At 33.0% G+C, this 16,383-nt stretch overlaps 1 protein-coding gene and 2 long non-coding RNA genes across 3 annotated transcripts in view; 2 read left to right on the forward strand and 1 right to left on the reverse strand.

The window, feature by feature from the left end:
• The first annotated feature begins 1,820 nt into the window (after window positions 1–1,820).
• On the forward strand, window positions 1,821–10,313 carry LOC127698768 (acylphosphatase-2-like). Its single transcript, XM_052202438.1, has 4 exons — window positions 1,821–1,928; window positions 5,200–5,216; window positions 6,811–6,920; window positions 10,003–10,313. The coding sequence occupies exons 1-4, from the start codon at window positions 1,862–1,864 to the stop codon at window positions 10,115–10,117; spliced, it is 309 nt and encodes a 102-aa protein (XP_052058398.1). The 5' UTR covers window positions 1,821–1,861; the 3' UTR covers window positions 10,118–10,313.
• Window positions 8,108–14,138, reverse strand: LOC127698772 (uncharacterized). The gene is made up of 3 exons (XR_007980949.1): window positions 13,979–14,138; window positions 8,655–8,782; window positions 8,108–8,493 (listed from the first exon to the last, which is right to left on the reverse strand). It is a non-coding gene; the product is annotated as an uncharacterized LOC127698772 (long non-coding RNA).
• LOC127698778 (uncharacterized) overlaps window positions 12,693–16,383 on the forward strand; it is a 280,956-nt gene continuing 277,265 nt past the window's right edge. Inside the window, exon 1 of the long non-coding RNA XR_007980955.1 lies at window positions 12,693–12,829. This is a non-coding gene — a long non-coding RNA (uncharacterized LOC127698778). The remainder of the gene's footprint in view (window positions 12,830–16,383) is intronic.

The following is a 16,383-nucleotide window of genomic DNA, read 5'->3' on the forward strand; positions in this document are numbered from 1 at the left end:
CAAGAAAAAAAATATCCTCATATGTGAGGATACAATTTGTTTCAAAATAGTTCTAAACTATCTACACTTTGATATTCAATAAACTATCTACACTTTGATATTCAATAAATAAACTGTTGACACATAGATATGTCTCACTTTTTGTAATTTTGATAGTATAATGCAAATGTTGAAATTAAAATGGCAATATTTAAACATGTAAACTATGCAAATCGTTCAAAGTCAATGAGCCATGACTGGTGAGGTGCAGCCCCAAATAACTTCCATGAAAATGAGAAATGCCTATGGTTTAAAACTGCATGCTAAATACCATTGACAGTGACTTATCATAAGTTGTTACCTTTAAACAAACCTAAGCACAAACTTTAATCTGTAAACTTTGCAAAACATTCAAAGTCAATAAATCATGACTGAGGGGGCGGGGTCAAATAATAATCTCCATGGAAAGAGATGTGCTAATGTTAATACATCTGCATATAAAATATCATTGATCTACCACTAATGGTTCCCTTTAAACTAACCTAATCACAAACTAATACATGGAATCTAAGCAAAAGTTCAAAATCAAGACCATGACTGAGGAGACGAGCCAAACAATCTCCATGGAAATGTGATGTGCCAATGCTTATACAACTGCATACCAAATATCACTGACCTATCACTAGTTGTTCCCCATAAACTGACCTAATCATAAACTAATACATTGTTGATGCCAATGCTACCACAGGAAACAGCATACCTAAGTGACACTTTTTTTACTTTGTTGATGTTAGACAAAAGTGTGACACCAATATTTTCTTTTTGTATCATCTTACCAACCAATTATCTTCCTTCTTGTGCTGAATAACAAATATTATTTTTCGTCTCATACCAATTCTTTTCCATGTTTTTCTTGTTATCTGTTTTCATGGTTTTCCAGCTGTAACATAGTCTGTGATACAAAGGATATGTTGATGGCTGAAAAATACAGAATATGATTTTTAAAGAGGTGCATTAGGATATGATAAATTTATCAGCTGCAAAAAAAATTATTTCAAGGGTCTGAATAACAATAATATTGGGCAATAATCAATATCACTGTAAATGATGAGGAATATTCTTAATCTTAAAGTTATATCTACACAAGACCAGATTTGCACATTTGATAATTACATACTGACACCTTGATGTTTGTCTTTATCTATATTGTAAAAAAGATGAACTCGATTAAAATCCATTGATTTGTTTCAACAATTAAGTTTCCTTTTGTTTCATGTCTTTATGCTTAAATTATTTGATGTGTTCATTAATTAATGATTCCGACAATAGAAATAGAAGTGTTAAACACCATTTTGTAGATAATTTAATAAGGTAGATTTAAAAAGATAAGTTTCAGTGGGACAGACAACCATTACATCGAAATATAACCAAAGCTAGTGGTCGGGTGACATTTCTCAAATATAAGAGTTAGGTACCTTATGCTATATCAAAGTATTTAAGTAAAAAATTTCAGAGACATTAGTGCCTGTGTTCAAACCCCTACCACTATGGCACTAAACATGCTAAAGTATTTTATTTTGCAATTTTTGCTTGTTATGTTTCATATTTAGGAGAGAAATTTATATACAGAAAGCTGTGTTACCCTCTCGGATAATATCATTATTATTAAGATCATTATCAGTGTTAAACAATTGATCTTCAACATGTTTTTTGTTGCTCATAATTCAAAGAAATCAACACATCACTGATTAATTTCTACTGCTACTAACACACAAGTTTAAAGCTAGTGAAGTTCACAAATTTTAGTAACCAGTCGCAAATTTAATTATCCAATCAAAAAAGTTTTTATAACGTATCTCGGATCGCGTTTCGATGTAAACAAATGGCCACCGGCGGAAAAGCAGAAAGCAAGATTTCTGTTGAATTTGAAGTTTTTGGAAAAGTTCAAGGTAATTAAATTAGCGAGGAAATCAAGATATATCCAATCCAAAAAGCATTAAGCTGAACCCTCTTGCTGCCGGAGGGACACATGTGTCCACAGAGGAAGCAAGTTAACTCGTACCATTGTAAACTCGTACCAAAAAAGTTAACTCGTACCAACGTAAACTCGTACCAATCAGAACTCGTACCACTGCAAACTCGTACCATTAAAAATATATTCAAAAATATTGGTAAACTTAATAAAAAAAAGTTGAATTACTTGAATTTTATACTAGATTTTAATGAAAACTTAGACAAAAATACGAATGTTTTATGATTTTTTTTTTAAGCTTTATACAATAAATTAAAATATCTTTGAATTTTATACCAGATTTTAATGAAAACTTTAACAAAAATCAACTTGTTTAATCATATTATTAAATTTTGATTGTTGTTATATAATTTAACAGCTTGGAATTAAATGTATAATGTTTATTATTAAATGAAATTCCTGATTATCAAAACATAAGCTGACATGAGTTGTCTCAAAGCCCACTTTCCTCATAAAATGGGGCATGTTTGTGAGGTTCCTCATAACCAAATTGGAAGACGACAATTGTATACGGTGCCACTCTCTGGTTAGACCCTGACAAGAAGCAATAGAGTGTGATGTATGTTCTAAATGGCAACACAGAAAGTGCGGAAATATAGGTAGCTACAAATTGGTCATATTGTAATTTCAAATTATATACATTTTACAGACTAAAGAGGTATTGAGTGAAATTAAAGTATATATTCATCATTAAACACCATTTGAATGCATTTAGGGTCTTTGCATCGGCACTAAACACATTTATTTAAAAACCAGTTGTTGGCATGACACGGGTTATGTTCTTCTCATATATGTTATGATGGTATGATACTAAACCCCTAACGGGAAGGATTGTGCCTGATATTCATATGATGAAGACATAATCTTTCAATCAGTTTAATTGAAGTCTGGAGCTGGCATGTCAGTTAACTGCTAGTAGTCTGTTGTTATTTATGTATTATTGTCATTTTGTTTATTTTCTTTGGTTACATCTTCTGACATCAGACTCGGACTTCTCTTGAACTGAATTTTAATGTGCGTATTGTTATGCGTTTACTTTTCTACATTGGCTAGAGGTATAGGGGGAGGGTTGAGATCTCATAAACATGTTTAACCCCGCCGCATTTTTGCGCCTGTCCCAAGTCAGGAGCCTCTAGCCTTTGTCATTCTTGTATTATTTTTTATTTTAGTTTCTTGTGTACAATTTTGAGTTTAGTATGGCGTTCATTATCACTGAACTAGTATATATATTTGTTTAGGGGCCAGCTGAAGGACGCCTCCGGGTGCGGGAATTTCTCGCTGCATTGAAGACCTGTTGGTGACCTTCTGCTGTTGTCTGTTCTGTGGTCGGGTTGTTGTCTCTTTGACACATTCCCCATTTCCATTCTCAATTTTAAATAAGTTGGTATGAGTTTTAATACAATGGTATGAATTTACCGTGGTACGAGTTAGCAGTGGTACGAGTTTGCATTGGTACGAGTTGACATTGGTACGAGTTTACAATGGTACGAGATAACTATAATTCTCCACAGACTACACACTGGCTGTGCCGGAGTACACATATGTCCATGTTTTAATTCATGCAAGTTTCTCAACCTTGCTGTACTCTTTCAAATGAAATCCTGAAGAGTAAACAGTGTAATATTTTTCATCAATGTGTCCCAAATGTAACGATCACTAGGGTGTGACATCATATATGGAATGACGTCATTGTTGCACATATGACGTCACAGACGTTGAGCTTTCATATTTTCTGTCACATAAAATGCAACCATAAAAAACTACAGGCAGCAAGAGGGTTAAAGAATATAAACAGCAGTGGGTAGGTGCCTTCTTCAATTGTTTGCAGAGGCGGATTTAGTGGGGTGGGCCTCTGGGGGCAGGGTGCCCGCCTCCTTCATGGAGCTCATTTATGGTTAATTCAGACTTTTTACCTGTTCCACTACAAATGTTGCCTTGAATCTGAGTCCGTTCGCCCCCATTCACGTTCGCATCCTGGGTCTGTTTGCACTCTATAGTTGTTTTGTATTGAACATTTTTACATGTGTAAAAAGTAAACAATTATAGGTCAAAGTACGGCCTACAACACGTAGCCTTGGCTCACACCGAACAGCAAGCAATAAAGGGCCCCAAAATGACTAGTGTAAAACAATTCAAACAGGAAAACCAACAGTCTAATTAATCTATATAAAAAACGCGAAACACTTATGAACCACATCAACAAATGACAACCACTGTTCAACAGGCTCCTGACTTGGGACAGGTGCATACAAATGCAGCAGGTTTAAACGTTTTAACAGGCGCCAACCTTCACCCTAACCTGAAACAAGTATAAATAATTTTTTTTGTATTGTTTCAAAATAAAGTGACAGTTTAAAAATGTAAACAGGTTTCCTTTAGTGTTTTATTCATTATTTTAACGAAATGAATAATGAATAAAACATTGTCATGATGATCAAGGCAAAGGTCATTCATCTTAGAATTGTAAAAGAAATGTGGAAGATACCAAACGGCTATCAAACTTGTCACAATGACATTGCCACGACAACAAGGAATTACAGCTATCAGTTACGATATAGAGCATTTAAATGTTATTCATTATATATTTCATAACACAGAACAATAATACCAAATTTAGCTTTGTAAATACCAATTAGCAGTAACCATACATAATTAATATTTAATAGTTAATCATCAAATCACAAATAACAAAGATATTTCATTTAAAAATTCCCTAATTTTTATTCATTAAAATATAGATATTTTGATATATACATTTAAACACATCTAATAATCCAAATGGTATTTCAATAAAAATAGGGTGCGAACGGACCCAGGGGGCGCATGTGTGGGGTGCGAAGGTGTATTGGAAGTGAATGGACCCGATACCTAACAATCCCTAAGGCTCAGGTCAAAGGTGTTGAATAAACTGTTACATTAGAAGGTAATATTCGAACTAAAAGGAGTGAATTTTAAATATTTAAAGAAATCTGTTTGGATTCTCCTTTGAAAATATTGTACATTTTTGGTGAAATCTAAGGTGCTTCAGAAATATTACATTCAGATGTGAACTGTCAGTTTTGCCAGATGAAATAGAAGAGTTGCAAATTTGACAATGACATAAGAGATACAATATGAGTTAGCGATTGATATATCAAAGTTATTTTAGTCAATTATTTTGTTTATGATTTTTTTGTTTTCTTTTTCAGGTGTTTTCTTCAGAAAGGTAAGTGTGATACTTTTATTGATTAAAATTTCCAAAAAAACAAGATTGAATGTAACAGTATTTTTAACAATGTCCTGTGGAGTATGTATCATCAAACATGTTGAGCCAAGGCTCAGTGTTGAAGGCCGTACTTTGACCTATAATTGTTTACTTTTTACACATTGCGACTTGGATGGAGAGTTGTCTCATTGGCATTCATACCACATCTTCTTATTTCTATGAAGAACACTGCTGCCAGAGCTTTTTGTATATTGCTTGTTATGAAATTAATAATATTTCACTGATGATCGGCCCGCTTATTCTATTTAAGGTTAAAGAACTTTCCAGACTTCATTTTTTTTTAAAAACATTCAGGGAAATATACCATCAGCACTTGCAAATGAGTTCACATTGGTCAATTAAAACTAAAACTTTATCAGCTTATCTAAACAACCTTATAAATTTATTGCATGCTTTAATTTTTGGTTGTTTTTAAATAAAAAAAATTTGTGTGTCTGGAGGGGTGGATTATGAATACAATTTTAGTTAGAAAATGTGATAGTTTAGAAAATAAATGCAAAATATTACTTCAGAGGTGAGATACATGTACATGTAAGCCTGAGATTGCTCCGACAGGCCATCAGACATCAAGAAGTCTTGGACTTGTGTGATATATAAAGAAAATAGGGGAAATGCAGTGTCTTAAAAACCTTTTATTGAACTTGAAGGTTTTGTGGTCTCAAACATAATTACTACAATGTGAAGGAAAAACATTTAAGCTGGATGTGCAAGAGAGAACATTCAAATGACATGTTATATAAAAGCCAGAAATTTAAGAAACACTGGAAATGCCAGTACCAAGTCAGAAATATGACAGTTGTTTTCCATTGTTTGATGTGTTTGAGCTTTTGATTTTGCCGTTTGATAAAGCCAGCTTTCAGTTTTGAATTTTCCTTGGAGTTAGGTATCAATTGTTATTTTACTTTTTTCTCTTTATTTATATACCGGCCCTTTACCGGGTAATCTTTATTTTGTGTTTAAAGATCATGTCTTGGAAATGTCAGTTGTGGAAATGTTCTTGAACATCATAATCATTGTTGGAAATAATTTTTTTAACTTTGCAAAAATTGAGAATGGAAATGGGGAATGTGTCAAACAGCCCAAGGCTACCAATGGGTCTTTAACACAGCAAGAAAATCCAGGAAGAGCTTCAGATGGCCATTTTACAACAAAGAAACTGTACCTAAAACTATAGTTCAAATACTGTACATGTACAGTGCTAATGAATGAGTAATGATTCTAGCATTATAGTAGTGTTACAAGTTTTATATCATTGATATGAATTTTAAAATTCTACTTTTCTCTTTCAGTTTTCTGGTGCATAAACTGAAACTACTGTTCATTTTACACAGGTTGAACAACCAAAGAATATTCATTGTTTATCATTCTATAAGAGTTAAGTTTACATATATTTTATGCATGGTTTTGTTTAGACAGTTTTACTGTCTTTTATTGATATGTCTTGTTTTATATAAGATAATTTATAAAAAAGATATATTCCATGCTTAATATAGTTACATGTATATACAAGTTGAAATGTTTTGATTAATTACAGAATACTCGAAAGACAGCACAGTCACTTGGGATTGTTGGATGGGTAAAAAACACACCTCAAGGAACTGTGCAGGGTTCATGTGAGGGAACTGAAAGTAAAATGAAAATTATGTAAGTCTTTCAAGTGTTCTACGAAAATTTACTGGTTCAGTTTGTGGAGAAAATATAACACAGTAGAATGACGCTTATAAAAAATATTGATTAGCAAAATTTAGATGGAATGTCTTTTCTCCCTATCTTTTTTTTGTCTTTTAATAGGGGTTCAGAGTTTTGTAGGTCAGTATTTTCAGAAGTATAACCAATACTTTGAATTAATAATATTGTTCATATACGCCAACCATAACTTGTTTGTATCATGGTAAATACAACTATGTTTATTTTGTTATAGCTTAACAATAAATACTACACCGATTTTTCATGAATATACTTGTGAAAATGAAGATAATCTTAAAGTCCCAACAGAAAAAATTGAACCCAATGCTCTTTTCTTAATTAAACAGTTATCACCTGAGGATAATGATCAGACATTGACATCAGAAAGCAAAAGGAATATTTACATTACCCTAGAATATTTTTATATGTTGCGAAAGTACTTTTCCATTTCAAAACTCACTTAATCTGCTTGTGGTATATAAAAGGAATCCCAAATTAGTAGGCTATGTGAAGTTTTTCCACTTTAATAAAATGCTCCGCTGGGGCGCAGCTTGATACGACCGCAGAGGTCGAACCCTGAACAGTTGGGGCAAGTATGGACACAACATTCAAGCTTGATACAGCACTGAATTTGGATTGTGATTAAATATTTGACACAGCATAGGTTTCTCACACAGAATGAAAGTAGTCTAAGGACTTAAAATTTTTTAATTTACCTATTCAAACCATATCATTATTATTTGCTTGTATATATAAATCAGAAATAACCAATTTAAAATGGAAAATTTAAAAAAAAAAAAAGGAAAAAAAAATCCCCCCCCCCCCTCAAATTTTTTGAACCCCCTTATGATTCATCACCCCCAAACTCAATCCCAGCTTTCCCTTTATGGTATGGTACCTTGCAGTACAATTTCAGAGAGATCCATACACTTGAACACAAGTTATTGTCTGGAAACTAGAAAAATGATTTTTTTTTGCCCCTTTTTGGCCCCAAATTCCTAAACGTTTATGGCAATTACCCCCAAACTCAAACCCAGCTTTCCCTTTGTGATATGGAACCTTGTTGTACAATTTCATAAAGATCCATACACTTACACACAAGTTATTGTCCTGAAACTAGAAAAATGCTTGTTTTATGGCCCTAATTACTAAAACTTTGAGGGAATTACCCCCAAAATCAATCCCAGACTTCCCTTTGTGGTATGGTACCTTGCAGTACAATTTCAGAGAGATCCATACATTTGAACACAAGTTATTGTCTGGAAACTAGAAAAATGCTTATTTTTGGCCCCTTTTTGGCCCCTTATTCCTAAACTTTTTGGGCAATTACCCCCAAACTCAATTCCAGCTTTCCCTTTGTGATATGGAACCTTGTAGTACAATTTCATAAAGATCCATACACTTACACACAAGTTATTGTCATGAAACTAGAAAAATGCTTGTTTTTTGCCCCTTTTTGGCCCCTAATTCCTAAAATTTGGAGGCAATTACCCCCAAAATCAATCCCAGCATTCCCTTTGTGATATGGAACCTTGTGATACAATGTCAGAGAGATCCATACACTTACACACAAGTTATTGTCATGAAACTAGAAAAATGCTTGTTTTTTGCCCCTTTTTTGCCCCTAATTCCTAAAATTTGGAGGCAATTACCCCCAAAATCAATCCCAATATTCCCTTTGTGATATGGAACCTTGTGGTACAATGTCAGAGAGATCCATACACTTACACACAAGTTATGTCTGGAAGTTACAAAAATGCTTATTTTTGGCCCCTAATTCCTTAACTGTGGGTACCATAACCCCCAAAATCAATCCCCACCTTCCTTTTGTGGTATTGAACCTTATGATTAAATTTCATTGAGATCCATTCACTTAAACTAAAGTTAGAGTGTGATAACTAATGTGTCTTCGGACGACGACGATGACGACGCCCGATGACGACGACGCCAAGGTCATACCAATATACGACCACAAAAATTTTTTTGCGGCCGTATAAAAATTGAAATTCAAACCAAGACAAACTTACAAATATCTTTTAACAAGCTAAGTCACAAACAAGTAATGTGAAAAAATATAAGCAATGTTCTCAACAAGGGAGATAATTCATAACTTTTGCAGTAATATGAATAAACATTATGGAACAATTCCAGAAGTAAAATTTCCATGAGGGAAACACATCAACTATAAGAGGAAAACAACAGAACAACATAAACACTGAACTGCTACAAAAAAAAACGCCAACATACATAGAAACAGACTATTTGATAACAACTGCTATTCCTGACTTGGTACAGCACATTTTAAGAAGTGGTTGGTTGAACCTGGTTTTATGGCTAGCCAAACCTCCCGCCTATATGGCAATGTTAAAAATACCACTAAAATGACAACATTACAACTAAACGCAAGAACACTCAGGACAGAGACATACATAAATAAATAATATAATAGTACATTACAACATGTAAACCACAGAATAACAACGGACACCTCCCATTTACATCACAATAGAATTATGAACTGTGCGTCACACGAATGTATCAAGGCCACATAAACTGTACCAATTTTAATGCACCAGATAGGCATTTCAACAATAAATGTCTCTTCAGTGATGCTTGAGCATTGTTGAGGCCAAAATATTTGAATATCCAAAATCTAATACAAATGTTGAAGAGTGGATCAAACAAAAAAAAGACCTAAAGTATAGCTAAATCCGGACAAGGAGTCAGAGCTTTGTATTTAATTTACTATTTGTAAATATATTTTTTTAATTTCAATTCTTCATAATTATAAAATGCAAAGTATTTAAATTTCAGTTGGTAGATCATATACAGTTGCATGTGATCATTTTTTTTTAATATATGACAGAACAAATTTTTATCAAATATTACAAAATAAATCATTCATGTTTTCATAATTTTCTTGCAAGCAATCAATTCTATTTAGATTGTTACAGAATTTATGAGCTTTTAAAAAAATGTTTTGTGATTTGTTTTTACAAAATTTAATGTGACCAAGATCTTTTTTTTTTTCTGTTTACAGGAAGGAATGGCTCTCAAAAATTGGAAGCAAAAATTCAAGAATTGATAAATGTGATTTTAAAAATGAAAAAAGTATACAAAAATTTGAATATAAGTCATTTAAAATTTCCCATTAGTGCTAATGCTCATCAGTTTTACCAGTAAATGCTTTTAGTATATATCTGTTATGAATGGATATCTCAGAGTAGGCAGCATATTGTATAATTGAATATTATGTTGAAGTTTATTTATTTTCAAAGAAAAGATTGTATAATTGAATATTATGGCTTAAATTTATTTATGTTTTGATAAAAATATATTTTTATGACTTGATTTGCTTTGTCTGCATAGTAACTGAGTGAAAATAATGAGAACAACTTTAAACTGATACCATGTCACCTCCCACTTAACAGAAGACAAGAAACATTGTTGTTTTTACATCCCTAATGCATTGTTTACAAACGTATGTGCACTGGAATTTCTGTTATTTAAGTTGGATTTTTCTAAAACACATCAAAATATTTTTGGCATGTGAAGACTGAAGAGATGTGGATTGGCCATATTTCATGTCTTCTGGATTGATTCTCTTAGCTTTTAGTTTTTTGGTACAGGTTAATGATGTATATAGATATAAGAAGATGCAGTTATTATTAGTTCTCCTGAACAAAGTTGAAGGCATCCATAGAATTACTTTCAGATGCAATGATTCTCTTGATCAAATAATAGAAAAGAAAGGATATGGGGTATCCATCCATGACACAAAATCAGTATATTCACAGCAAAAAAAAACCAAAAAGCAAAGGACCTAATTCTCACCAAAAAAAATAGCATGCTCGAGTGACTTGTGGCATACGTTGTAGATCCTCATTTAATTGAATCATAAAAAATTAGTATAAGGATATAACTTCAGGTGATAAATTAACAAAATATGGATTGTGTACCTCTTTTACTTTCTAAGTTGTTCCTAGGACCACAATAGCTAGATAAGCATATGTACTTCTTGCAATATTGCAACTTGTCACAGCTAAGACAAAATTGTGTTTGAAAAATATACTAGCCAATCTTCAGTCTTCAATTCCTATTTGTTGTTAATACAGATATTTTCATAAAATGTCACTTTATTGAGACTTTGTGCAACAGCAATGAAATATCATTTGAACATTGTAAAAATTCAAAATGTGGTGATATAAAAATAAAGAGATGTGTATGATTGTCAATAGGAAAACTATCAACCAAAGTCGAAGATGTAAACAACTATAGGTTACTGTATGGCTTTCAACCATTAGCAAAAGCATTACCATATACTAAGCTTTAAAAGACCCTAGCATGACAGTTTCAAAACAGAAAATAAACTGCTTCGCTGAGCGCAGCTGGATACGCCCGCAGAGGTCCAACTCTGAACAGTTGGGGCAAAAATGGACACAATATTCAAGCTTGATACAGGTCTGAATTTGGATTGTAATTAAATATTTGACATATTATAGGTTTCTGAATAAATGTAGTCAAAGAACTTGAAATTGGTTATATGAATTGAATTTATATTCAATTAAAGATTTCTTGCTGTTGTGCAATACACTGTGCTGTTGTGCAATACACTGTGCTGTTGTGCAATACTTAGTAAATCTGTTGTCAGACTATAAACAAATAAAGTTCAATTAATTCTCAATGTCATATTAGAAATTTATGAAAATGTAAAGGGAGCTTACATCAATAGATATAAACAATTCACCAAAGTTTCATGAGAATTGCTGACAGCATTTTTGAGTTATTGTCCGAAATCTGGAAAATCCCCCCTTTTTTAATGAATAAAACCCCATACCTCAGAAATGATAAATGAAAAATTTATAAAATTCTAAATGGAGCTTACATCAATAGATATAAACAATTCACGAAAGTTTCATAAGAACTGCTGAAAGCATTTTTGATTTTTTGTCCGAAAACTGGAAAATCCCCCTTTTTTTATGAATAAAACCCTGTAACTCAGAAACGTAAAATCTAAAATATATATAAAAATAAAAAGGGAGCTCATGTCAATAGATATAAACAATTCACCACAATTTCTTGCAAGTTGGTGACGACGGACAGACGGACAACGGTATACCATAATACGTCCCGTAAACGGGCATATAAAAAATCAACCTCAATTTTAACTAAATACCAATTGGATTGTATGGAGCTTCCTATAATACATGAAATATATGAGTGGCTAGGTAGCACATGCAATACTATGGATTCATTTATTTTGGTGGATACCAATTTTTGTTGAACAAGGAAAACATGCATTTTGTTGATATTTGAATTCATTGTTTTGCCAAAGTCTGCATATATTCCTATTTATAAAAATAAGATGTGGTATCATTGCCAAAATCAACTCTCCACCTGAGACCAAATGACATAGAAGTTAACAACTATAGGTCACCTTACGGCCTTCAATAATGAGCAAAACCCATACTGCATTGTCAGCTATAAAAGGCCCGATATGACAAATGTAAAACAAATCAAACAAGAAAACTTGACAGCCTGATTAATGTACAAAACAATGAAAGTAAAACAAATATGATGTACATCAACAAATGACAAACACTGAATTACAAGCTCCTGACTTGGGACAGGCACATACAGAATGTAGCTGGATTAAACATGTTTGTGGGCGCCCAAACATCCCACTAACCTGAGACTGGTGTAACAGCACAACATAGTAACAAACTATAATAAAATGCTCTGCTGGGGCGCAGCTTGATACGACCGCAGAGGTCGAACCCTGAACAGTTGGGGCAAGTATGGACACAACATTCAAGCTTGATACAGCACTGAATTTGGATTGTAATTAAATATTTGACACAGCATAGGTTTCTCACACAGAATGAAAGTGGTCTAAGAACTTAAAAATATTTAATTTACCTATTCAAACCATATCATTATTATTTGCTTTTATATATAAATCAGAAATAACCAATTTAAAATGGAAAATTTTAAAGAAAAAAAATGAAAAAAAAATCCCCCCCAATTTTTAAAACCCCCTTATGATTCATCACTCCCAAACTCAATCCCAGCTTTCCCTTTGTGGCATGGTACCTTGCAGTACAATTTCAGAGAGATCCATACACTTGAACACAAGTTATTGTCTGGAAACTAGAAAAATGCTTGTTTTTTGGCCCCAAATTCCTAAACGTTTAGGGCAATTACCCCCAAACTCAAACCCAGCTTTTCCTTTGTGATATGGAACCTTGCAGTACAATTTCATAAAGATCCATACACTTACACACAAGTTATTGTCCTGAAACTAGAAAAATGCTTGTTTTTTTTGCCCTTTGATGGCCCCTAATTACTAAAATTTTGAGGGAATTACCCCCCAAAATCAATCCCAGCCTTCCCTTTGTGGTATGGTACCTTGCAGTACAATTTCAGAGAGATCCATACATTTGAACACAAGTTATTGTCTGGAAACTAGAAAAATGCTTATTTTTGGCCCCTTATTCCTAACCTTTTTGGGCAATTACCCCCAAACTCAATTCCAGCTTTCCCTTTGTGATATGGAACCTTGTACAATTTCATAAAGATCCATACACTTACAAATAAGTTAGTGTCATGAAACTAGAAAAATGCTTGTTTTTTGCCCCTTTTTGGCCCCTAATTCCTAAAATTTGGAGGCAATTACCCCCAAAATCATACCCAGCATTCCCTTTGTGATACGGAACCTTGTGATACAATGTCAGAGAGATACATACACTTACACAAAAGTTATTGTCATGAAACTAGAAAAATGCTTGTTTTTTGCCCCTTTTTGGCCCCTAATTCCTAAAATTTGGAGGCAATTACCCCCAAAATCAATCCCAGCATTCCCTTTGTGATATGGAACCTTGTGGTACAATGTCAGAGAGATCCATACATTTACACACAAGTTATGTCTGGAAGTTACAAAAATGCTTATTTTTGGCCCCTTTTTTGCCCCTAATTCCTTAACTGTAGGTACCATAACCCCTAAAATCAATCCCCACCTTCCTTTTGTGGTATTGAACCTTATGGTAAAATTTCATTGAGATCCATTCACTTAAACTAAAGTTAGAGTGCGAAAACTAATGTGTCTTTGGACGACAACGACGACGCCAACGTCATACCAATATACGAGCACAAAATTTTTTTTGCGGTCGTATAAAAATCAGTTGAAAAGGGCTCAACTCATCTCAACTACAAAACATTTTTAATTTGTGGTTCCTCTTTAAGCACCAAATCCATGAAAATTGGTATCCAACCAATAATAATGAATCCACATACATTATAACATTGGTCTCTCACAACAATTTTGACAACTGCAATCATTAGAAAAACAATGTTAAATTTTCAGTCATAAAAACCAAACTTATCAGGGCTCTGCATGATGGGCTAAACTGACAAGCATTGAAAGCATACCAAGTATTAATGGTCTTTCCAATATACATTTCTCAAAATGGATCAAACCAGAAAATACATTTTTTGCCCAAAGAAAGTCTTTTAGTAAGTTGTCATGGAGACCTTGAACTAGTCGTTCATGTTAAAATATGGGTCTTGGTGACCCTGTTTTTATATGTATTTTCATTTGTCAGACATTTCTCTGGATAATATATTTCTCAATAGCTTTTGGATAAATAGTAGATAAACCTGACCCATTTTTTGTGTGGATCTCTGTTACTATCTTAAATGTTTATTTACATGTCAATCAAGAACTGCATCAGAGATGATTTTCTTCATCGCAAATAAATGTCAAAATAACTGTATTGAAAGTCATTTACTAGGTTAAGTTTTCCTGGGTTCTCTGCAGGTACTATGGCTTCTCAATCAATAACAATTTACTGTCATGATATTGTCATGGTCACTGGAATTGGTGTTAAACACAAACTATTTTGAAAAAAGAAATGGAAACAAACAATCTAGAATTTTATTGAAATCCTAAAAAAAAACAGAATAGAATCTTCATTGTTGTATATTCCTCGATTAGTAGTTGTGCAGATTTTGACCTTTTGTATACAATATTATCAGTTATTGAAGCATAAAATGAAGGTTAAGGAAACTTCTGTAAAAATAAGTATATAAAGTGTGATTGCCAATGAGACATGTATAAAAGGCACCATCAGGAAACAAATCAAAATAGATAAATGAGGAATGTGTCCATGGGACACAGATGATGCCCCTGCTTGCATATTATATTAAGTTATAAAGGGACATAACTGAAGAACAGTAAAAGTGAGCTACCAAAATTTGTACTTGATCTGAGTTTTGTAGTAATAAGTATTGTGTATAAGTTTCATAAAATTTGGTTGAGGCAAACTAAAGTTAGAGAACGGAAACGAAAAATTCAGCAATTTTTCCGTTTGTAAAGGAGCATAACTCTAGAACGGTTAAATGACACCACCAAAATTCAAGCTTGATCTGCATTTTGTGGTAATAAGCATTGTGTATAAGTTTCATAACATTTGGTTGAGGCAAACTTAAGTTAGAGAACAGAAAGGAAAAATTCAGCAATTTTTCCATTTGAAAAGGGCATAACTCTAGAATGGTTAAAGTGATGCCACCAAAATTCAAACTTGATCTGTGTTTTGTGATAATAAGCAATGTGTATAAGTTTCACAATATTTGGTTGAGGCAAACTAAAGTTAGAGAACAGAAACCAGCTATGGGACGTACGTACGTACTTCCGTACAGATGGACAAGGGTAAAACTTAATGCTCCCTCCGCTACGGCGGGGGCATAAAAACCAACAGCCTGATTTATGCTTAAACAAAAAACAAATCTGGCAGACAGCAACCAACAAGTACCACTGAATTACAGGCTCCTGACTTGGAAATGGCACATAAAGAACTTGGAGGGATTGACTGAGCAATCAACCCCCCAACACAAACTTGGGACAGTGGTCTAACAGCACAACAAAAGAATAAACTAAATTCAGCTAGAAAGGGAAAGCTTTAAGGTTTTGGTTTATATGTTCTCAGCATGTATGTTACAATTGTTAACGGATAATGTGATGTTGACGGAGATCTTTACTTTTGTTAATTTAGTCATAACCTTTTATCTTTAGATATTGTAAAGACATCTGTCTATTGTTGACATCTAGATGTTATTTAGTTCTTTGTGTTTTTTGATTGCTGTCTCATTGACACACATATATATATATATATATATATATATATATACCTTTCATCTCCTTTTATTCATATTAAACTAATACCATTTGTTGGATTGCTGTCTCATTGATATATACCCATCATCTCTTTCTATTCATATTAAGCTAATACCATTTGTTTAGGTCATATTTTTGTACTTATAATATAATAAATTCTTTAAAAAGCGTATCCGCTATATATTTTATTAATTGGTTTGTGTTTCACAAGGGTTGTTTCCATTTAAGACCAGTAATAATTTGTATAGA

Source organism: Mytilus californianus, unplaced genomic scaffold, assembly GCF_021869535.1.
Source record: "Mytilus californianus isolate M0D057914Y unplaced genomic scaffold, xbMytCali1.0.p SCAF_4, whole genome shotgun sequence".
NCBI classification, from domain to species: Eukaryota; Metazoa; Mollusca; class Bivalvia; order Mytilida; family Mytilidae; genus Mytilus; species Mytilus californianus.

Coding starts and splice junctions, on each gene's coding strand:
- LOC127698768 (XM_052202438.1), top strand. CDS start 1,862: ATGGCCACCGGCGGAAAAGCAGAAAGCAAGATTTCTGTTGAATTTGAA. Junction 6,921..10,002: donor GAAAGTAAAATGAAAATTAT/GTAAGTCTTTCA, acceptor TTCTGTTTACAG/GAAGGAATGGCTCTCAAAAA.